Source organism: Condylura cristata, unplaced genomic scaffold, assembly GCF_000260355.1.
Source record: "Condylura cristata isolate star-nosed mole 26May11 unplaced genomic scaffold, ConCri1.0 scaffold00022, whole genome shotgun sequence".
NCBI lineage: Eukaryota > Metazoa > Chordata > Mammalia > Eulipotyphla > Talpidae > Condylura > Condylura cristata.
In genome coordinates, this window is record NW_004567123.1 from 9,881,386 (window position 1) to 9,904,405 (window position 23,020).

A 23,020-nucleotide genomic window follows, 5' to 3' on the forward strand; every position below is an offset into this window, starting at 1 on the left:
AGAGAGAGAGAGAGAGAGAGAGAGAGAGAGAGAGAGAGAGAGAAGGAGAATGGGAGAGAGAGAAAAAAAAGTTATAGTAACTGCCCCAGTAGAAGCAAACTCTATCCTCAAGGCTGAAATGGAAGCAGCAAATTTTATTCTTAAGGCCGAAATGGAAGGATGTTATCTACATTCATGAATTCAGCAGAGGGTACTCTGTAAAAGCTTTAGACTAGAAATTATTTTTTACTGTGTATTTAAACTTCAATAAGGCTGAGAATCACCTGGTGACTTTGGTTAAAAAAGAAACAAAGGAGCAAAGTGAGAAGACTCCCAGGTCACACTAATAGCTATTCTGATTCAGTACAAGGACAGCAAAATCCCTCCACCTGGGCTGCACTTTGGAATCACTTTGGAGCTTTGAAAAATGCTTGGGGCTTGGGCCCCACCCCCAGAGATCACAATTGATGGGACTAGAGAAAAGCATCAAGAAAAGGCATCAAGATTTAAACACATTTTCCTAGTTAGTATAATTAGCAACCAAAGCTGAGAATCATTGCCTTGAATAGTGGTAATCAATGCACCAGAGCCCCCTGGAGGGCTTATTCAAACATAGGTTTTTGGGACCCATCCCAAAGTGTCAGATTCAGTAGATCCAGTGTGGGGGCCTGAAAATTTGCATTCCTAACATGGTTCCAGGTGATGCTGCTATAGCTGGCTTGGACACCAAACTTTAAAGACTATTAGCATTCAGGGAAGGGTCAGGGGTCCAGGACTTGAATTTTGAAAACATGCAATGAAAGATTCTGAAGGGTCTGAACCCAACTCTTAGAAATAATGTTCTGTTGTGGGCTGGGCAGGCTACCCTCCAATCTGTGCAAAGCAGGCTGACATCCAGCATCCTTTGTGTTTCTCTTGTTCAACAGGATTAGACCTTTCCTCCCACTCGTGTCCTCTAATCTAAGTGTCCACTGCTCGGTCTACGCTACTATCCTAACAGGGGGTGCGCCCCCACTGGCCCCCCAAAGAGCCAGAGTAGCACAGTGGTTAAGAAGACAGAATCTAGATCCAGACTACTGAGATAAATCCTACATCTTGAACCCTGAGGTCAAGTTGCCTAATTTCCCACGCTTCAGTTTTCTCATTTGTAAAATGAAGCCTGTGTCTCAGAGAGCTGACTGAATGAACTAATATATGTGAGATGCCAGGAAGAGGACTGATGCATGGTAAATTTTGGTTACCATTCCCAGTTCTCATTCTTGGAAAACAGAATAATTGGATTTCTTCTAAAAAGGGGGTGGGGGGGAGGAGAAGGTTTCACAAGCCTCCTGGCTGGAAGGAGTCTGATAGCTTTCTTTCTGTTCACTAGCATTTGACGTGGTATCTCGACCACGGTGCTATTTTGCTCTACCAGCTAATTTACCTTGTCCATAAATAACTGAGATCCTCATTAAGAGAGGACTATACCATGTTTTTAGATTTCTAGCATCTATCAGAGAGATAGACACAAGGTAAACTCTTAATAAATCTCTGTTAGACAACTGAACCATGGGGATAGGAAAAAAAAAAAAAAAAAAACTGTCTTGTTGCTTTAGCCATTGCCTATTGCCTAGAATCATTTATTAGTTTGCAGAACACCAGAAATATGGGTGAGAATGCAAATGGCATATTGCAAATCATCTAGTATTTGCTCCAAGTCTGCGGATGATGAAGCCACCTGAAATCTCATTGATGGATACATTTGTAAGACAGCAAATGTTTTTACAACCTAAGGCACATGCCTGGTTCCCCATAGAGGCTGGCCAGCTGCTTCCCAAAGCTTTCTTTTCTTCGTGGACACAAAGGACACATTTCCGGACTCTCTGTGTCTATATGCGGTCATGTGACTGGGTCTGGCCAATAGAATTTGAGCAAATGTGATGTGTAGCATCTCCAGGCTTGGGAGTTAAAAGGATGCATGCCTTCCCTGGGTCCCCCCTCTTTCCTGGATTGCCAGTTGGATGTAGAGCATTGGGTGGATGCCTCATAGACCCTAGTAGTTGGTGGAACTCCAGAACGGAAGTAGGGCCTCTGAATGACTGAATGACTCAAGTAAGAAATGAACTTTTATCATTTTAATTCACTGCATTGGAAGTTGTCTGTTACATAACTTATTCTACAAAAGAAAACACCTCCAAAACTGAAGCTAAAAGTCCCAACTTGGGGTCTTGAAATTTGTTGGTGGAGTGGCCTTTGATAGCCTGGGAAGCTCATGTTCAAGCAGATTCCCAGGCCCATTTCACTGCCAGTGTCAAATATACCATAGTTGTCAGGTCAAATGAAACAACTAGACACATCTCTTTTATTAAACCATTTTTGATATAAATATCTACAGTCTAAATATATAAGGGAGTAAATTTGGTGAGTTCTTTATTATAGTTAAAAAAAAAAAAATTGGGGGGGGGGTAAAGGCAGAACCTAAAAGAACCCTGACCAAAAAAGAAAAACTCTCTCCTAAGATAATGGGTATGATTTTAAAATTATAGTCTTCAGAAAACTGTGGCTACTGGTGCCTCCTTGGGACTTCTGTAGAACAGTCTTTACGAGGCCTGCCTCCTAGAAGACCAAAGCCACATACTGTAAACTGGGTTTTGCTTGGCTCTGTGTCCTTTCAGCCTCATCATTGTCATTTATTCTCCCCACCAACTTTATATTACTGGGTGGTAAACTCACCATATTCTGGCTGCTCTTTGGTTTCAAAAGTTCGGTGACCTGGGGCTGGACGGTCCCACCCCCTGGGGGGGTTGAGGAAGTTGCTGTCATCGGAGGTACTGTCGTACTTGTAGTCCTGGTCCCCGCTGTTGGCCCTCGCCAAGGACAAGGACCTCTGCCACCAGGCCCGCCAGTCGGGGGATGGGACTGACCAGCTGGGTTTATTCTCCGGATGCTGATCTTTATCTGCTTCAGAGTCAGGGCCATCCACCACCTCTATGGTGACCTGAAGAATTCAGAATAGGCCAGGATCAATGAGGAGCCAACCGCCTCCAAAATGGGTGGCCCTGAAGAAAGTCTGGTAGAGCCTAAGGAAAGGATGAATGCATCCCTCTCAAAGGAAAGCTGACTTTTATGATGATGCAGAATGCAAAACATCTGGGGTGAGCAGTGAACCCATCCTAGACAGCACTGCTGGACGTGGGATTTGGATTGGGAGGAGATAGTTTATAATGAAGGTTGACTACATGGCTGAGAAGTCTTCATTCAAGGTGTAAACACGCAATATATATATTTCCTGAAGTGACACCAGAGTAAAACTGATCATTTGCTGTTACCAAATCTGTCCCAGCCTGTCTTCTAAATGCTCCACATATTTATTTATGCAGTCTTCATAACAACCGCTGTCATTGATTATCTGCAAAGATGTCTCCGGCAATCCTTTCTGTCCTTATATGTGTGTGTCACATAGGAGGTGAAGTTTATTTCTCCTTCCCTTCTATCTGGGCTAGCTTTGTGGTTTACTTTGTAAATTACATTTACAAATTTACTTATGAGGCCTTGCAGCTCCTCTTTTCATTTTTCTAGAATATTCTGACTTCTGGGTAAGGAACCCTAGCTTTGACTACTGCACACATAGATGCCAAATTAAGAGAGCGGCTGCAGAGATGAGGACCAAGCAGGCTCAGCCCATCATGTGGACCCACTGGGAATCCTCTAGCCCAGGTGAGTCACTGCAGGCCACACCATGTAGAGCAGAGATGAGCTCTCCTGTGTTCAAATACCTGAACCTCAGCACCATGAACAATCTGATGGTGCTTGTTTCAAACTTAAGTTTTGGAGTGGCTACTAGACAACCACAGATGTCTTTCATAGATTGGCACACCAAGAAGTTAACAATCTGCCTAGTGACACACAGTTAATAACTGGCAGGCGTGGGTATCTGGATTCAAAGTCCAAGCTCTAACCAACTGAACACATAGCCCCTCAAAAGGCATCAAAGTTACTATACCCTCATGGGGCCATGGGACAAGTGCTGATGGGGACTGCATGTCACAGGTTCTGTGGAGCGGTCCACACAAATTCCCCAAGAGCTCCCCAAGGTCCAGGCCTTCAGAGCTGCCACTTTCACTCATTCCATCACCCAGACCTCATATATCAACTCTTTAACTGACCCCCAGGGTCAGCGTAGATAGACCTGGAGGCAAGGTCAGAACTTGCTCTTGGATTTACAGAGTCTAGTTTGGAAATCACAGGGCTGGAAGAATACAGCTTCTTGGCTCTGAGAGACAATCAACATAGAGAAACTTGTTTAAAAGAATATAATAAAAGACTCACTGGGTTCCTTTGGCCATCACATAGCTCTTGCAACACCCCCTGGATGAGTTATGTGCAAATGAATCAGAAACATGCGCTCCAAGTAATCAGCGCAAGATGTACTGGGCAGATGCATTTCCAGTTTTGCCCTAACTCGACATCTGAGAGAGTTGCTGGGATGCTTTGCCAAATTGAACCAGGGTGTGCCCAACCCAGAGATAAACAGCCCCTTCCTTTTGTATTAGTAGTGAAGAAGTCTGAATTCTACCTACTTTGACATTCAAAGGAAGTTGTCCAGCCTACAGTGGTTTGGGTATGTGACCTTGTGTAGTTCAGATACAAGGTCAAGAGTGAGGCCCTCAGTTCTAGAGTATCTCAGGCTGTAGCAGGTCTACTGCATCTTCCCCTCTGCTGTGGGTGCCTAGAAGGGCACTAATGACTTTACCCCATACCACACCTCCACCCCAGTCTCTTAAGTTACCCTTGTATATTTGTAAATGAGTATGGAGTTTCTAGTCATCCTCAAAAGGTAACAAAAGGGAAGAAAAGAGAGGGAATGCATCATCCATTTTGTACCATAGCCATATGTTAGAAAGAAGGGTTGCTGGGGAATGAGTGATGGCACAGGACTTGTTCTGCAGAAGAAGGGCACAGTGCAGCAGTGCAAACCAAGCTGGGCAGAGACAGGCCATACCGAGCCTTTGGAGACATAATCTTTCGCCTGCGCAGTCCAGTTCCCCTCTGCCTACAGACAGAACAACTGAGCCGCAACAATCGTCTGCAAGGCTATTAAGGGTCTCCAAGGAGAGAAGCTGCCAAGAGCCAGGCAAGCCTGCAATTATGGTAATGAAATCAGTCTCTGGGTAGGAGATAAGGGGGAACATGCCCAACAGTTTTGGTATTCCATTTGTACTCAGGCTGGAGTCAAGGGATTGCCTAAACAAAACATGCCCTGCAATTTCTTCAAGCTGGGAATAAAAACAATTTTATGTTTTAAGCTATTACCGTCAATATGATTTTTTTTTTCAAACTTATACTCCGATCCAAACAAAATAGATTTATTGCTTGGCCAGGCAATGAGTAACGAAATGCGAATTTACTCCAAAAACTATATCAATGACTAAATCTCAACAGTTTAGAGGTTTCTTTTTCTCCTTTAATTTCTAGCCATTGCCCCAACAGAATTAAAAACAAACACACACACACACACACACACACACACACAATCCTAAGGATCCACCCTTCCCTACAGTTAATAATGTGGGAACTTCATACTTCTTTTAATATCAGGAGAAATCTAATCTTGAACATGAAATTTCATAGTCATTCAATTAAAAAGACTTAATGAGCAATGACTCTTTTGAATGGTGGGGGTTAGTCGATTAGTTTTATATTTACTGTTGCTTTCATTGTATTTACATGTTCCCTACACTCAAAGAACCTGTTTATAAAGATGTCTTGTTTAATAATCAATGTGATGAGCTAAAGGTGTGGGAATGAGCCCAGTAGATTTCCAAGCTGATAAAGATTCTAGATCTTAACATCCTTTCTTTTCCTTAATACACATAAATGATGTATTATACATTTGTTTCTTCTGGACTCTTCCATACCATAAATCATGACAATTAAAGAAAGAGATTGCTTTCAAATAACTCAAGTCCAACTTCTGGCAGAGTATCTATCATCAGTTCCCAGTAAAGACAGCACAAAATAGATACCAGTTTTGGAAATTCTGTCTAAAGCAGAAATGCAATGTTATCAGCTTTTCCCCTCCTCTAGACAAGTCAAAACATTTATTAGAAACAAATTCTTTACGCTTGTTGTAAAAAGCACTTTCTGTAGGAAAGTTAACACAATTCTTAGTCTAACTGATAATAGAGTAATGGCACTGAGTACACAGAAGTCTCAACACTCCAAACTCAGAATCTTGTAGAATTTTCTAGTTCATTGGCCTTCTATGTGAGCTGTGGGGACTAGGCTGGCATAGCTTTGTATTTCCCAAAGAGGAAAATGAGCCTTGAGAGAAGAAGATTTCCTTAGGAGCACTGATAATCCAGGGACAGGAAGATAATCTCCTGTGAAAGGTTAGGGTCCAACTCCTTCCCAGTTTCCACACAAAGAACATAAAATGGTCTAGGATGACATATAAAATCTTTTCTCTCAGACCAATGCCCTAACAACAACGCTGTCAACCTCAGGTGAATTAGTTGTTAAATGTTTTGAGACTTGTGTAGTGTGTTTATCCAAATATTATTGTTATTCTACAACAGTTGCACCTAAACTTCAGGAACAGAAACTGGATTGGAGAATTCAGGTTCCCTAAGTGGATACAAAGGAAGATGTAGAGCTGTTTTTAGATCTAGGTGTTCTGATTCCCAATTATTTTACACACTTTTCTTCATTCCATTTCATGCCCGTTGTCAACCAACATCAACCAGTTTAGGAAAGCTTACCATATTTAAGCACGTTACATGCATGATCTTACAATCCTACTTCTATGTAGTAACACAACAGTCACAGGTACACACAGACAAGGAAACAGAGCCATAGGTAGGTCAAGTAGCCTGCCTAAAGCCAAAGAGGTCAAGTCTGGCTGAATGAATGGTGGCTCAAGATCCAAAATACAAGTTGGTAGAGCCTGCATTTCAGGTTCTGGATAGCAAGTTCCCATAAAAGGCTGACCAATACAGGCCCAAGGATGGGGGGGTTCATATATTGGAAATAGACATTTCTTAGTTGTTCTTCAGAAAGACCTGCCATTCCAGAGAAAAAGGAGGAGAGAAAATCCTAAGTAGAAGCACACACAACAATTGTAGCCTCGGCCAACCCTTCTGATTGTATCTTGTGGCACTCAAGAGGCCTATGGCCATGCAAATAAGTCTATGGGGGGGGGGGGAGGTCTTTAGATGACTATTTTTAAGTCTCTCTCAATGGAATAAAAGAAATAAGTATAATGGTTGAAATGAATACTAATCTCGGCTTGATCCAGAAAAGAGAAATATTTGGTTGTGAATAGCTACTGTGGTAATGAATTGATGCAGTAAGTCTAATAATGAGTTTATTTTAGAAATTTTTGTCTTTGCTATCTGGCCATCAGCTGCAGACCAAAACCCCAGCCAAGGATAGATACTAAAGTTCAAGTTTAACTTGTCCTGGGGGATTTACTTTCTTTCCTGAATGATTTTTGAAAAACAAAACCCAACTTCTAGTATTGTTTTAAATTTAATATGGAGATTTGGTTCAGGAGTTTGAGGCTATTTCTTTCTATTTTGCACATTGCTGTTATTTTTCCCCACTCACTTCCACAGCCTGAAGCCAGTCTTACAAAGGAGAGCCTGATGCACTTGGGACAGAGGCCACCTGGCTTGGGGGGAGGGGAATTTCTAAAAAAGCTTTAAAAACCAGGGCTTTTGGTGAATTTTCCTTCCTAAAATTCAAGAGGTCCATGAAGGATGTGGACCCTTGTGAAGCCTCAGCATGGCCACTTTGGAAAGGAGTGAGTTGTTTGACAGAAAAACCCAATCCTGGACCACTGCAGTGAAACACTTCCAGACGCGGCAGGGGTTGGAAGGAGGGTCTAGATAGGGGGTATCAGAATTCCTATTCAGCCCCTCAGTTCTAGTTACATTAGTTAAATGGAGACAAGTGACAGGTAGTCAAGGGAGGGGGAGACAAGGACAGGAACTCAGGCAGTAGAAGCCAGCCCCTGAGGCACACTTCACCTGTCCTCACCACTCCCCAGGGAGTGAAAATGCTAGACAGGACCAGGGTGGCCAGCAGAGCTGTCTGCTTGGCTGAATAGGCTCATATCAAACCAATGGAAACCAACAGAAAAGCAACATTCTAAGGAAGGGCTGAGAACTGCCAACATGGAAGCTACCTGCCCTCTTTGGAAAGAGCTTTATCTTTTAAAGCACAACACTAGTGCTATATGTGTATGATGCATGTGTGTGCAATGTGTGTGTACACTCACACACATGGAGATGGAAGGCTGGGGTTTCCAGGGATAGCAGCTGCTTACTTCTTTCTTTGAACATCTTTCTGAATGACTCACATTATCCTTGTGTGGTCTACCAGAAAGAGAAGATTCAAATACAGCTCAATTTTCTTTTCTTTATAACCAGCAAGTCATCAGCTCAATAGAATGTAAGTTGTCTAGTTCATCCATCCTGCCTATGGACAAAGCAGAAATGGAGTGAGCCAATGAGGAAGTAAGCAAAAATAGGGGTTTCCCTCACCTCACTGGGCTTTTAGTTTCAATCCATTTTTCTAATACCTCTGATATGTAGAGAAATCTACATTTTTAGGAGTTATGGGGAACTCTGATGTCCAATGAGTAATTCAAGAAAATCTGGGCACATTGCACGAGGGGCCTTGACCTTCCTCCCCTTCTAAGCTGAGTTCAAAGCCTTCCTTATGGAGGCAGCACTGGAGATGAGAATGTTCCTGTACCGTGGCAAGGGTGAGACAAAGCAAAACATGAAGAGTTACTCTTCACTGAAATCGTCTGTATGTGGCTTCAGAGGGGTCAAGGGCAGATCATTCAGCACTTGGGCCATTTCTGTTGCCAGACATTGTGACCTCACATGGGGAAGCTGCATTTCATAAAGGTCTAAGACTTTACCAGAAAGAATCTCACGTAGGGGCCTTCTCACAACTCCCCCTTCACTTAATTCTCTGCTCTCACATCCTTTGTTCACAACTTCAAACTCCAACAGCCCCCTCATCCTTAAGAAGCCAGACAGAAGGGTTCTGAAGCATTCTTTACTTCCACTCTGGCTACACAACACAGTTTCTTATGATGAAAAACATATCACAACCTTGGCTGCTCTACTGAGCTCATTAAGTGCAAACCCATCCTGTGAGCGTGCTACATCGCAGCTGCCCTGTTCTTTTTGGAGAAGGAATCTGGGATTTCCAACACTGAGAATCCCCACTGCCTTTGCACCCCTGTTCTTCCCTGCCACTTAGGAAATATTTTAAATAGCCCCAAGAAAGGCAGGGTTGGCCTGGGGATTTTCTGATGAATAGTGTTATAAGAAGATAGGAAATTCTGCTCAAAATTTGGTTTTTAGGTGGCGTCCCAAGCACACAGTAAATTAGTTTTCATTTTCCCTGTACTCTTCTACTCCCATGCACTAGGCATTTTTTATAACTTTATCTGAGTAATTCTTAAATCTAGTACACTAATAGCTCAATCCTCAGCACAAAGCCTCACAGTGACACTTCTCACCCATTTTTTATCTTGAAAAAAGTGTGCGAGCCTTAGAGAGCTTAAAATTGTCTTGGGCACAGTCTGAGCACCATTGGGTAAGGAGAGTTTTGTCCTAAATCACAAAATCTATTCAAGGAAAATCACTTCTGTAGTTGAAGTCATGGTGGCAACACTGTTGAGCAGCAGTAAGGAATGGCTGCCCTCCCTGGCGGTGCAACGGGTTAGAGTGCAGCACTGCAAAGCTAGCAGCAGCTGCCTCGGTGTGCAGGCGATCCCCAGCCCCCAAGCTGACACACATGGCGCAGCAGACCTCTCCTGTCTCACTCACGGCTCCCCTCAACAGACTATGTCAGTCTATTTGCCTGTTCTGCTCCCCACTCTGTCTCCGGTGAATCCTCTCACCATCCCTGCACCTCTGGCCTGTACCCCTGTTCTGTATGCACAAATAATTTATTATTATTTTTTTAAAAGATGTCTGTGGGCCCTCCCTGGTGGCGCAGCGGGTTAAAGCACAGCACCAGAGTGCTCCCCACTCTGTCTCTGGTGGGTTCTCTCCCCCTCCACATTTCTGACCTGTTCCCCAGTTCTGTATGAATAAATAAATAAGTCTTAAAAAAAAAAAATGTCAGTGATTTTTTGCCAGTCTGCCCCTCACCCTGGTGGAGCCTTTGGTTTTTGGGGGGATGCTATGTGACAATTTCCTGGGTTGAGGGGTAGAGGAGCATATGTCTGTTTCTCTAATTAACCACTTAGGATAATACAAAACTCATCGGAAATCTGAACTGGGGCAATCAGTGGCTTCTGGACACGAGTTGTCAGAGTGATCCAAAATACACTTTTTTACCATCAACCCTTCTCTGCCCTTTATCTTTCACCTATTCATATCACCTGCTGTGAAACACAATTGTTCTCCTTCTTTGACTCCATGCACCTCTGACATTTCCTTGGGATCTTCACATCTATGTCACTTCCTTGAGAGAAAAAAAATCTTACCTTTCTTAATCTCCCAGAATCAAATATACATTTTAAACAAGTTCGGGGCTGGTCAATGTATTCTAATTGAATTGTGTTCTCAGGGCTATTCATCAGTCACCATGACACTAATGCTAGAAGCAGAACAACTGTGGTCATGGAAATCTGATCTAAGATGGCATCATGCAGAGAGTGTAGTGGGGGAGAGAGAGTTAATGAAGGACTAGTTGCTCTGAGATTACATTCAGGGACTTTCTGTCATGTAAACTAATTGGAATTTGATATAGAGAGGAAGAATAAGGAACAGCTGCTGCTCTACAAATGAAAAGAATTGAGAACAAAGCTGAAGAGTATGGAAGCAGGCAGATGACTGCAGAGGCTACACCAGGCTGGGCTGACCCTGAGGGGTAAGCGTCCCTGGGTCATCATCCAGACAACCTCTGGAAGAAATGGGCAGGGAGATGCATGCAGAATTCAAAATTAGGAGCTTGCTTCTGATGTGTGGATTGGAAAGGTGAAGAATCATTGACTCCTAGAGCCTGAATTTGAGCCCCACATCTACTACGGACTAGCCATGTAAACTGGGCAAACTTACTTCATGAGTAGTTATTGCATTATTGCTAATACTGGGGAAACATGCTTCAGGAGGCTGTTAGAAAGTCCAATCTCACTACATTTGGGAGAATATTGTGCTATTTCAGTGTAGATAAGTATTGTCATCTCAAGCTCCCTTTTCTTTAACCAACATTTCCCTCAGCTCCACCTTCTTCCATCTCAGTGTTCATCTCTCAGGATTCATCTTTTCCCTAGGAGTTTCTGTTCTCCCCTTCCTTCCTCTTATCACATTTTTTCTATCAGTCAGAACAACTGAAGTGTGGTCACCTCCTAAAGGAGTTTCTGGTGCCCAAGACAAGTCAGAGAGGCATTTGAGAGCAAGTGACTTCCTAGGTACCTCTGAGCTCATATTATGATTTGCCTCAACTACTCCATCTTGGAATGGCTGCTTCTTATAGCTGCCACATTTCATGGTGTATTATTTCTTTTATTTTGGTTTATTTTTACATTTCAGCATCTCTAAAACCAGATTTAGCTCATCATCATCAGTGTGTCACATTTTAATTAAATATTTTCCTTTATTAATGGCTCATTGAACAATGACACATCTCACAATAAGCAACAGGGTGTTACAGAGATGAAAGGCAACAGTATTTTCAGAGAAAATACATGGTAATAAACAGAATCCATTCAGGAATTAAAAAAAAAAAAGGGAGGTAAGCATGTTTGCTTTAGGATCAGATCAGCAAAGAAAGAGGTGAACTATTTCATTTTTTTCTACCTTTCAGCTTCTAAGCATTACCTGGATATTTGGATTCTGCCCATTGATATCAGCTTTGGAAAGATCTGGAAAGTTTGGCAGGTCTAAGAGAAAGGACCTGGGGCCATCTCTTTGCAGTGAGGGGTGTCCAGCTTCTTGATGAAATTGCTGTCTGGGGAAGGGTTGCTGTGCAGCCTGGTGGTCCAAATGCTCGCCTGGTGCTTCCTTGGAGAGAGGAAAGCTGGTCTCTGATGTTGAGTCACTTTCCACGTTGAGGTTATTCTAAAAAAAAACACATAAGCAAACAATGGAACAAATAAATAGGAGATACATGATTTTAAAATGCTATTCTTATAGTCAGTAAACTCAGAAGCAAGTGTAATAGCAGTAGCTAGAATTAGACCAGAACAGTATTGCCAACTCATTTGCATTTCTCATGGCTCAGTTCTCCATCTTGAAGAACCAGATCATCAGAACACTCCCTAGTCTTCTAAGGACTATTTATTAAACACCAAAGCACAGCAACATAAAAGTGAAAAGGTGAATAGGTGCTCATTTACAATGAGAACCCAATTACGATTTCCTTCTCACAGCTTCAACGGATAGCCATTCTAGCTTTAGTTATAGCTCTTGAGTCAAGAATGTGTTTCTTTGGCATAGGAGATGTATCAAACTAGATAAAATTCTTGACCCAGATCAGTGATGTTAGTCATTTACCTATCCATCCATCCATCCATCCATCCATCCATCCATCCATCCATCCATCCATCCATCCATCCATCTATCCATCCATCCATCCTTCCATCCATCCAACAAATGCCAGTCACATTCTAGGCATAAGAGATACACTCATGAACAAAACAGATATGTACCCTATTCTTTGGGTTTGTACACTTAGTTGAGTGAAATAAGCAATAAATGTATAAATAACTAAAATGAGACCAAAGTGCTGACCACTAAGAATAAAAAGAGGAAAATGATGGAGAGTGGCTGGGGATGATATTATATAGGTAGTTAGGGAAAGCTTCCCCGAGAAGGGGACATTTGATGAGAGAAAAGGAGGAAGCCTGCAGAAACCCGGGGAAGGGCATTCTAGCAGCGGGAATAGCAAATGAAACAGTCCTAAAATGAGGATCAACTTGATTAATTGCACACAGAAAGTCAGCCAGTGAAGCTGGTATGGAGAGGAGGCAGGAAGAGCACCTGGAGCGAGGATGAAGGCATGGGGCCAGCCAAAGAAAAAACTGGCACAAAGACATTCGAAATTTAAGTTTTATTCTGAAGAGAAAAGTGCAACTATTGTTTTCCCCAGTTACTGTAAATTGTCTCTATTTAGTTGGCATTTGGGGAAACTTTTTCTGGTGATTGAAGACTATAGCAGTTAGACTTCGTTTCCAAACCAGCACTTCTTCTCCTCTATCTCCCTGGACCCCTCATTGGAGGTTTCCACCATCTGCCAGGAATGCCATTTTCATGTTTACTGGTGGAGGGAGATGTGGTGATGGAATCTCACCAGTGTTTGGGTTGGTGGTTAATGTTCTTGTTTTCCTGGGCACGTTTAGCGAGCTTTGGAGTGTATATTCCAGCACACTGTCTCCACACACTCCTCACTCCCCCACAACAGTGTCTTTGACCCAGCCAGAGGGTTACATCTCTTGACTTTGAGAGACCAAGATCAAGAATGGTCTGAGGACCAAACGCATGCAGGTAATAAATAAAAACCTGACCTGAGCGAATAGATTTCTGTATTTTCTATACCTCAACAGAAATGGGATTGAGGAATGAACTGACTGGTACAGCGACTCTGAATACTCCGGAGGCTCAGAGAGGACTGGAATAGACAGTGCATCTACAGTTATCCGAGGGCGAGCAGGATGTCTTGATCAGTCTTGATTACGGTTCCGCTTGCCCTCCCGCTCTGCCCTTGAGTGGCCGCCAGGGGCAATATTTTTGTTCCCTTTCCAGTCACCTCTCTGTCAAGGATTTTCTCTCCTGGCACATCACTGGGGTGGGAGTTGCCCTGGTATTCCCAGGCTTTGCTCACTGCAATGGAGACCAATGTATTATGCTGAGGTTGAGTTAAGTATGGGGAGAGAGAGACTTTTCTCAACACAAGACTACTCTATAACAGCTCAAGGGAAGGCAATTGAATGCAAGAATGCAATTGTTTTGTAGCTTTTCCCTCTAGATCCCAAAACCTATAACAGTGTAATATAAGTTAACTTTTCAGAAAGGGTTCAGGATTTGCTTGCCAACTACTTGACAAATCTCTTGCAAATCAAGTCCTACCTCCACTGTCGCAACTACAGCTCTTTCCACTCTGCTGTAATGAAGTATTCTTTCTACTCCTAAAACCGATATTTTAGACAAAGAGGTGGGCAATGCATTGTTTGTTACTGTGTGGCATTTTGCTTAGAAGACTAGGAAAACAAGGACTGAATCCTACTGGTTTGTTGGTCTGACTCTGGAATGTTTCCTGGTAGGAAATACACCACCACAGAGTGACCCTGGCTTAGCCATAGCCATGAAATCCCTTAAACTACCTATGGCTCAATGATCCTTGTATAAAACAGAGCAATTCATAAGGAGAACCCATACCCTCCAGGCAGGATGGTGAGGGGGACTCAGGTTGGTTCATGTGCACAAGGAAAAGATAGGAGCAAAGTTGGGGTAACTGGCTGGACAGTTCAGACCACAAGTGCCTCTGCCGGGAATAGACGGGGCTAATGTATACTTTGGCTTGAGTTATGCACACAATTGTGGCATTTCTTTGTCTTTCTCCAATCTTCCCCACTTCACCCCCTGCCGCCTCTTACAAACTCAGTGTTTTAAAAAATATTTAGCATTTAGGCAGTAACAAGGCATGCTGATTACAACCTGTGAATATCTGAACTACTCTTACTTCTCAATCCAGCACATTTATCTGGGAACTGGGATCTCTGCAATGGTATGTCCCCAAACTGTTTAAAACCTGGAAGTTCTAGGATCAGGAAAGGGAGTCTTAGGATGGCTCACATAAAATGCTGCTCCAGTTTATTCAGTCTATCATAATGCCTGGCAGTAGCCTGTATGTTGTAACCTAGATTCTAAGACCAGGGCAGGGGACAGGCGATAGGATCTTCTAACAATGGAGGAAAAAGCCTGTCTTCACCCTCTCTTAAGTGGACACAGCACACTCCCTCTGCTGAGGCCCCTCTGCTGAGGCATCTTGGTGGATGGGCAATGGGCATCACTTCATCTGTCACCAAGCTTACTGCTGAATGTCCTGACTCAATTGTCCTAGCAGAGTAAGCATCTCAGGAAGTCTCATGTTGACTCTCAAAATGAAGATATTAATAGTTTGCATTTTATACAGAAAGGCAAAAACCTTTCTCTGAAGCCATCAGCTTGAAAAGGCCCAGGCATTGAAGAAAAGGAAAGCCACTACTCTTCCCAAGGAGCACAGGGTTCATTTTACCTAAAAGCTTGTGACATGAGGGGCCCTGTTTGGGAAATTATTTCCATTTTTTAAATTTTGCGTAGAAGAGGAGGGGTGTAGGTTAGAGGTACAGGGGATGAAAGGACTCCCTGAGACATAGCGGGGAGCAGAAGAGGAGGGTCTACTGAAATACACAGCTGAGGGGAGCAGCACAGACAGAAGAGGTCTGCTGTGCCATATGTGGGTCCATCTCAGGGTGGAGTGGAGATAGTGTTGGATCTTCGCCTAGTGGGAAGTGTGTCTTTGAGTTGACTTGCAGTGTGACAATGCTGCATCTTCAGTAGTAATGTGAAACTCTTAAACTTCTAACTCTGAAACTCTAACATGAGAACTTTGAATACCACAAAAAAAGGGAAACAGAACTAGAAGTACTTTATGGTTCATATACATGCACTGTTCAGTGGTTGAGGCAGTGATGTCTGGTAGCCTATCATCCAAGTGCAGCTCACTGCTTCCCATCTTTGTGCAAAGGTCTGTTCCTGCATTAGTTTACACTGTATTCTTATCTAAACCAGGAACAACGCCGTCCTAGTATGCTTAATGACAACAAAGACAATAATAGAAAAATAATAATGATAAACGCTGTGCTCATGCAGGCTAAAACTTCACCTTCCATGGCAGTGGCACTTGCGATTCCCTACTCCGTATGCATGCCCCTTGTTCTCACTCAGTATTTCCAGGGGCAACGTGTATGGAAAACTACATTTCCTAGTGTCTATGGCAGCTAGGGGTCACAATGTGACTCAGTTCTGCACCATGGTCGTAAGTAGAAGGTGCTGAATGGAAGTGCTGAGTAGAAGCAGATTCAGTTTGCTTTTGCCTTTCTGTCTTCCAGTCTCTCTGCCTGGGATGTGGAAATCTGCTTGAAGTGAAATGAGGCAGCTGGCAAGCAGAGGGATAGCAGCTATATTCTAGAGGAGGCTGACTGCAGAGCTGCAGGGGCCTGGGTCCCTATTGCTTTGTACATCTTCATGAGTTGTGGAATGGTGATTTTTGAACTATTACCATGATCTTCATGAATATTAATTTAACGCTGACGATTCTACAGCATCAATATTATTCCCTAATGTTAGAGATGTCCTTGCCCATAAAGAGGGAAAAGCCCTCTAGCTAAGCGAGTCCAAGTAGGGTTTTCTGCTCTTTGAAACTGAACATAATCCCAGCTGATGGAGGGACCAACAGGGCATTTGAAGAACCGTTACAGTGAACTTCTCAATGGTGGACTACAGATGTTCAGCTCTGCTGCGAGAGTGTCTAATGTCCCTTTCTGGATCTGCCATCTAATTCCTTCTTCATATATTTACAGAATCTCCTCATTATTTTACCACATAGATATTACATTTCTCTAATCTCACAGTCACTGTACAATGTAATCGTTCTTTTAATTGGTCCTAAAATGCTATTATTAAATTTTAAGGGATTTCCATTCACTAAAAGGAACCAGAGCTCTTTGGACAAATGGCTAATTTCTGAGGGTAGGCAAGGCAGGTGAACTAGGGATATTTTATTGTGCCAGAAAACCAAATTTTCAGTGATGAACAGTTTCCTCTTAAAAGAACACAGGACTCAGCTTGTAGAGCCCCCACGACACAAAGATGAGAACATTTGAGCACACAAAAAAGTTTGCTGTTAAATATGTCAGACAGAGAAAGACAAATATCACATGATTTCATCCACAGGTAGGAGATAAGTAGACAAAACAAACTCTTAAATTTTAAGAATGAAACGGTTGGGGGGTTATGTCAACTGGGTTAAGGCAATCATTGTATGGTAGCAGGTGGAAGTTAAATAAACTTTGTTAATAATCATAAGGTAATATATGAATAATAATGAATAATAATGCTGTCTGCCTGAACCCAACATAATGTCGTAAACCAATGCTACTTCAATTAAAAGTTAAAGACTAAGTTTGGAGTTAAAATCCATGAGCTTATGATGATACTCAATAAAAGTGAGAAAGCCAGAGAAACTCTTGTTATCCTCTAAGGTAGGTCTTCTAGGACTCCTTCCTTTGAGCACTGGGGTCAAGAGGACAGAAAGATTTTCCAAGGAAGAAATGCTGAAGCTAAGATAAAAAAGACCAGTGAAAATTAAGCAAGTAAAGTAGGTGAAGAGAACAGAGCAGAAGGGAAGTGACCAGTGCACACTACAATCCTGGTGGAGACAGGGCTTGGACATCAAGGATGGAGAGAGTCTTAGGATTGGGGCCACTCTGCTGTCTGAGAATGAGATCACCAAGTTAAATCATATGAATGCCAACACCAGCACTCAGACGTCTCCACCCACCAGTCTCCAGAAAGGCCTGAAAGCTTTCTAGCCTAGAGCGTCTTCCACCAGGTCACTGCTCTCCAGGCAATGCTCAGGCTAGAATCTCCTCCTTCCACTCTTGACCTTATCAGCTGGCCCTGGATACCCACCGCTTAAGAAAACTCTGCCAGGATGAGCTGAGAAGAGGAACATTTCTCATCTGCACATTGGGTATAACGGCTAACAGGACAGGCCTTTCATCACCTACGTCCCTTCTCCCTGGTATATCAATGGCCCGAGACCTGGGGTGCCCTTTCACTGCCTCCAGTCACACATGCCTAGAGCTTCTTGTGATAATATTTGGGCCCTCTTGTAATCAGGATGGATGGCCACAGCCACATCAGATTCAACGTGGTCACAATGGTCAGTGTTCCCCAGCAGATCTGGCAAACAAAGGGAGAGGGTGGATTCTTTGGAGAACCAAGTGGCAGGGCAACATAGAGTGACCAGCTCGAGGGGATTGGCTCCAGTGTCTGGAAATGCATGATAGGTTCACCCTCTGTACACAGCCACCTGCCCTATTCCACAATATCAATCAAAGGATGGTAAATGAAAATCAGGACTACTTCCAGGTCCCCAGAAGAGGCCCAAGTGAATGATAAATTGTGGTTGACTGGCACAGTTTGGGTGCCTTTCTTTAAAAAAAAAAAAAAAAGATTGTGGTAACTACTCCCAGATTAACACAACCAGGCAGACTTCTTGGAGGCAGACAGGATGGCAAATTTCTGGAGGGCAAAGGACAAGCCATATCTGCAGTCTCTCAACCCCACACCCTCCAATTCCACAAACTCAGGGGGCACCCAATAAGTACTAGTTGATGATAATGATGGCTATGGGCCTACTTAGATTTTGTTTTAATTAGGCTCAGGCTACAGTCCTCATTACCCCTATGTGACTTTTATGTGGGATTCTAAGGGGAAAAAAATCCAGGAATCTTCTACTGAAGATATTAAAGAAGATATTATTAGCAATGCTTTTGGTCTCATAGACTTTGAACAACAAACAACAGAGATCATAATTAACGTCACTGCAGCCTCTCTCCTTAAAACATACTAACAATATAGCTAATTAGTAATATGTCCTCATTTGGGGCTGGACATCTGCATATTATTATCAACAATGCTTATTTCCTTTTCCCAGATTAAAGAAAGCCATACTGCACGCAGGCACATGGCCACGCTCCTTCCACATTGAAACACTCCGTTTGCTTCTACCCACGATAAACACACTCGAAGTTTTATCTGTGTTGGGCATCGATTTTTGTCTGGAACACTTCCACACATCTAAAAATAAGTTCAAGAATGCCACTGGTGGTATTTCAAAGGGAAGAGCAAAAGTTTCCCTCTTTGGGAGATAAAAGAATAAAAGGGCACACTGATTATCTTTACACATGATTGCGATGCGAGTGCTCCTTGGAAGGGAGAGCCAGGAGATGGGACAAAATGAGGTTCAGATTGCAAAATGGGCTTTCTCAGGGGGGCACCCTTGTTCTCAGAGCTCAAAAAGACCAGTGTCACTGGAGTGGCAGGCAAGGGGGTAGAGGCAGGTTCTGAGAAGTTCTGGAAGGTGAACAGGAAAGCACCAGGGAGAACAATGAAAACATAGATAAAAGGTTCACCACCTCCTGCTTGCCCCTCCTGTTTGATGATAGTCATTCCAGTTAGGAAGCAGGATGACAATCTACCACGCTCTTTTGTAGTGAGCACAAAAATGCCAAGTCCTTTGAGGAACCACTCCTGGCAGATGGGACAATGGCCAGAAATGTGCTTCAATGTAGAAAGGACTCTGAAGACAACTCTGGCAGCTAGTCCCACAGTCACACATAATTCAAGAATTTAAGAGCTTCGGCTCTTGGTTGGGAATGGAGCCTTCTACTAAAAGGCTGACTAATAGCTGAGGAATCTGACATTATGGCGGTCAAAGGTATCAGGAGGATGCTTACTTGAGGGCTTGGGATCTCACTGATGATCGCAGGTGAAGATCTAGAAGAAATGAAGAGTGGTCAACTCATCGCACTTGGGTGGGAGCTGGCTCCATAGGGAAGAGGCCACCAGGGAGGCCATCCACAAATGTTCCTTTCTTAATGGGATTTTCTTGGAAGATAACACCTTACTGACTCATCTTTGAGCTTTCAATAAACAACTTCAATTTTGAAGACATGGATTATTGGTGATTTTTCAGCTTATGCTTTCTCCACAGCTGGCAAAGATAACAGTGGGAACTATCTAGGTCCCACTTCATTTATACCCTATTAAGTTCAAGAATGAGCAGAAATGAAACAGCAATTACTCTTTCAAGGCTAAGAAAACATGTGAGAAGACAAGGACAAGGATGGAAAGCCCAATGCAGCCAAAGAAACATCCACTTATCTAAAACATCCCTCGGCACATGTAGAAAATGGAGAAGTTGGATTTTCTGGGACTCTTCTTGCAGGTTTTGCCTGCAAGGGGCACTAGGGATCACTGTGGGTGTGAGACAACCGCCCTTTGGACTAAGTTTAAGGAAGGCTTTGTTTGCTGAGGGAGGTAATTGAATTTGAGGCCAGTTTAAATTGCTCAGGGCTATAAAGAAGAGGCCATGTGTGGCCACCAGGGGGCATCAGTCCCTGCTCTTCAGCCATATGCTACTCAGCCTCTCTAAGTCCAACTTGAAACAAATATTTAATGTGTACGGATTTGGGGGGATTTTAAATTTGTGCTTTCTTCATTGTTGACAAAGAAAACAGACTAGCAACTAATCATCCAAAGGTCCCTTTCCCAGGGCCCAGTTTGAAGAGCATGCCTACATAGCCTTACTCTACAAAGTCCATCTTTAACCAGGCAAGGACAGTGTGAAGATGGACAAGGAGACCTAAGAGGTGAATATCCCATGTAGTGATTCTGTGTCTCCCCACATGGAAAGAGGGGGACAAATACTAGGTCAGGACTAGTATTCTGCTACCTGGAGACAGAATGAAGAAGACAAATCAAAGAGCATGGGAGGCTGATTTCAGAGTCTGGTGGAGCTGGTATAACCTCAACCCTTGCCCAGTTTGTTATTTTAAGATGGAGTTCCTTTAAAAGCCAAGTCAAAACCCTTCACTGAATCTCAATATAAGTATCTCTAAGAACTTGGAGGTATGTGAAGAACCTTTAAAATAGGTTTGATGGGGAACAGGCCTTTAACCTTAGATTCTTGGAAGAGGGCTCATGGTGATATGGAAGGGGCCTAGACTGTGAGGTAGAAGGTCTAGGTGTAGGTCCAGGATTGCCTAGTTTTGTAAGGTTAGGCAAGGTACTATACCTTTGTTCCTATGGTAGATTGGTTCACAAAATTGTGTACAAATTCTCTCTGAATATCCATGACTTGAGTATTTTACTGTACACTGTCTTTGAATTTGACAGAGTCACTTATTTTGGGCAATAGAACTGTAAGAAAAGTGTTTGTGCATCAGGACTTGGCTGTTCTGGCTGCTTTCTGGAATCCTGAGACTGTTGTGTGAAAAGGCCTGAGCTAGCCTGTGTAACGATGAGAGAACTGGAGAAGGGAAACAATTTATCCCAGACAATACAGCCAGCCAGTAACTAGCCACTCACATGGAGACCATCCTAGGCCATTCAGTCCCAGTTGAGCCACAGGATCATGAGAAAGAATAAATGTTTGTGGTTTTGAGTGAATGAATCCAGAGTGGTCTATTACACAGCAAAAGCAAACTGATAGCAGCCCCTGTTATTTCTTGTGTAAAAAGCTGAAGTCCATGAGTTCTGATAGCCTGGGAATGGAATCTCAAGAGAGGTGTGATGGAGAAAATATTTTCCAGCCATCAAATTTGAGAGTTGGGAAAATTAAATAAAAGTCTGATGGTACTAAATGTATAAAATGCAAATACTATCTTCATATAGTATGCAAATACTATCATCATATAGTATCTTCATATAGGACATCATCTTTCTCTCATTCTTTCTCTGGCTGACTTACAGCCGGGTACAATGTGTTGGAAAATAGCCCCCCACCTACTCTGTCTGTGATTTACATGTGCTACTTTGTTCATAGTATTATGGCCAGATTTTCAAAGATTTGGTGCTGAGACTTAACAGTTCTTCCTTACACTTTCATGATGCACCTGTACAGCTCTGTGGGCTGCCAGAAACTTGTAATTCTCATTTATTAGGGAACCCCTACTGATGCTATAAAACAATTATAGAGCTATCATAGACCAACAACTATGGCCTGGGGTGAAGAGAAAGCTGTGCACCACCAGGACTAGTTCCTTTTGCCACCTGCCTGTACAGATTGTTCTGATTTGGACTGTTGTTCTGTTCTCCTCCAGGGAAACTGCTAGATCCTTGCTTGGAAAACTGGCAGCTGATAGGACTGTGGGTCCTTGACTTAGTTTGGCTAATTTTTCTCCATAAGTGGCTGGGGTGTTTGTTTTATTTATGGATTCACTCAACAAACACTTACTGGGCATCTACTTTGTGCCAGGGTGGCAGGGGTGAGACGCTTTAATAGGCATGGTGTGTGAAAACAAAGGATGCCAAACTTGGAAATAAAACAAAAAGGATAATTGCAAGTTTACTGGTTCCTGCCTCTGTCGCTTTCCTCTACCACCGCCCTAGGACCCACCACTGCAGTCACGCTGGTTCTTTCTCTGTTCTTCCAATATATCAAACAGATGTCTTTCCTCAAAGTCTTGGCAGTTTACTTCTCTCTCCCTGATATATAGGCCACTGTATAAGCTGGTTTCCTCTCATTAGTTAGGGCTTGAGCTCAAGCCACCGCCCCAGAGAAGTTTTCGCTGATCACGCTGGTGAACCCACGTAATCCCAGGTCACGCTAGCGCATAGCCTATTTTATTTGAATTTATAGAACGGCAAGCATGTGTTTCTATGCACTTATTTTCCCTTCCTACCCTATGAGTTCCAGAAGTTTCCTAGCTCATCTCATTCAGTGCTATACCTCTGCTACCTAGAATAGTATCTTGAATGTGCACTGAGGTGTGATATGACAGCCCTATCAAAAATTATTTAATTCTCTAGGAGAATGTATCTTTGTTCCACCTACTATTTACTGTTGATTAGGGACCAAACTAAATACCAGAAGCTAACTTGTAGATGTTCATCTCGAAGAAATACATTTTTTTTTTGTCTAATAGAAACATCAATTTTACTCTGTTTTATTGTCCTAATGGACATTTACTAGTTTTTATTTATAACTTACAAATTGACTTTCTCAACTAATTAACATCAATAGCTGTTCCCCTGAACTAGCATTAACACCTTCTTAGATCCAGCATTAAATAGTTAAATAAATATTTATCATGTATTCATTTAATATTTGTATGAGGTTCATGTATCCAACATTGTGAAAGTTGTATTTAAACAGAGTTTGGCATCCCAGACTTCAGAGTCTACCACAAATATGAAATGCAAGGTAGAATATAAGAAGTCCTTTAGGAGTAGAGCTTTTCAAGACAAGGAACTAAAAT

General features: G+C 42.7%; 1 protein-coding gene across 1 annotated transcript in view; it reads right to left on the bottom strand.

The window, feature by feature from the left end:
- Positions 1–23,020, bottom strand: part of ISM1 (isthmin 1, angiogenesis inhibitor) — a 74,009-nt gene that overhangs the window by 14,536 nt on the left and 36,453 nt on the right. The window contains exons 2-3 of the mRNA XM_004687162.2: positions 11,811–12,050; positions 2,692–2,956 (exon numbers count right to left, since the gene is read on the bottom strand). Of these exons, the coding sequence (XP_004687219.1) occupies positions 2,692–2,956; positions 11,811–12,050 (505 nt within the window). The remainder of the gene's footprint in view (positions 1–2,691; positions 2,957–11,810; positions 12,051–23,020) is intronic.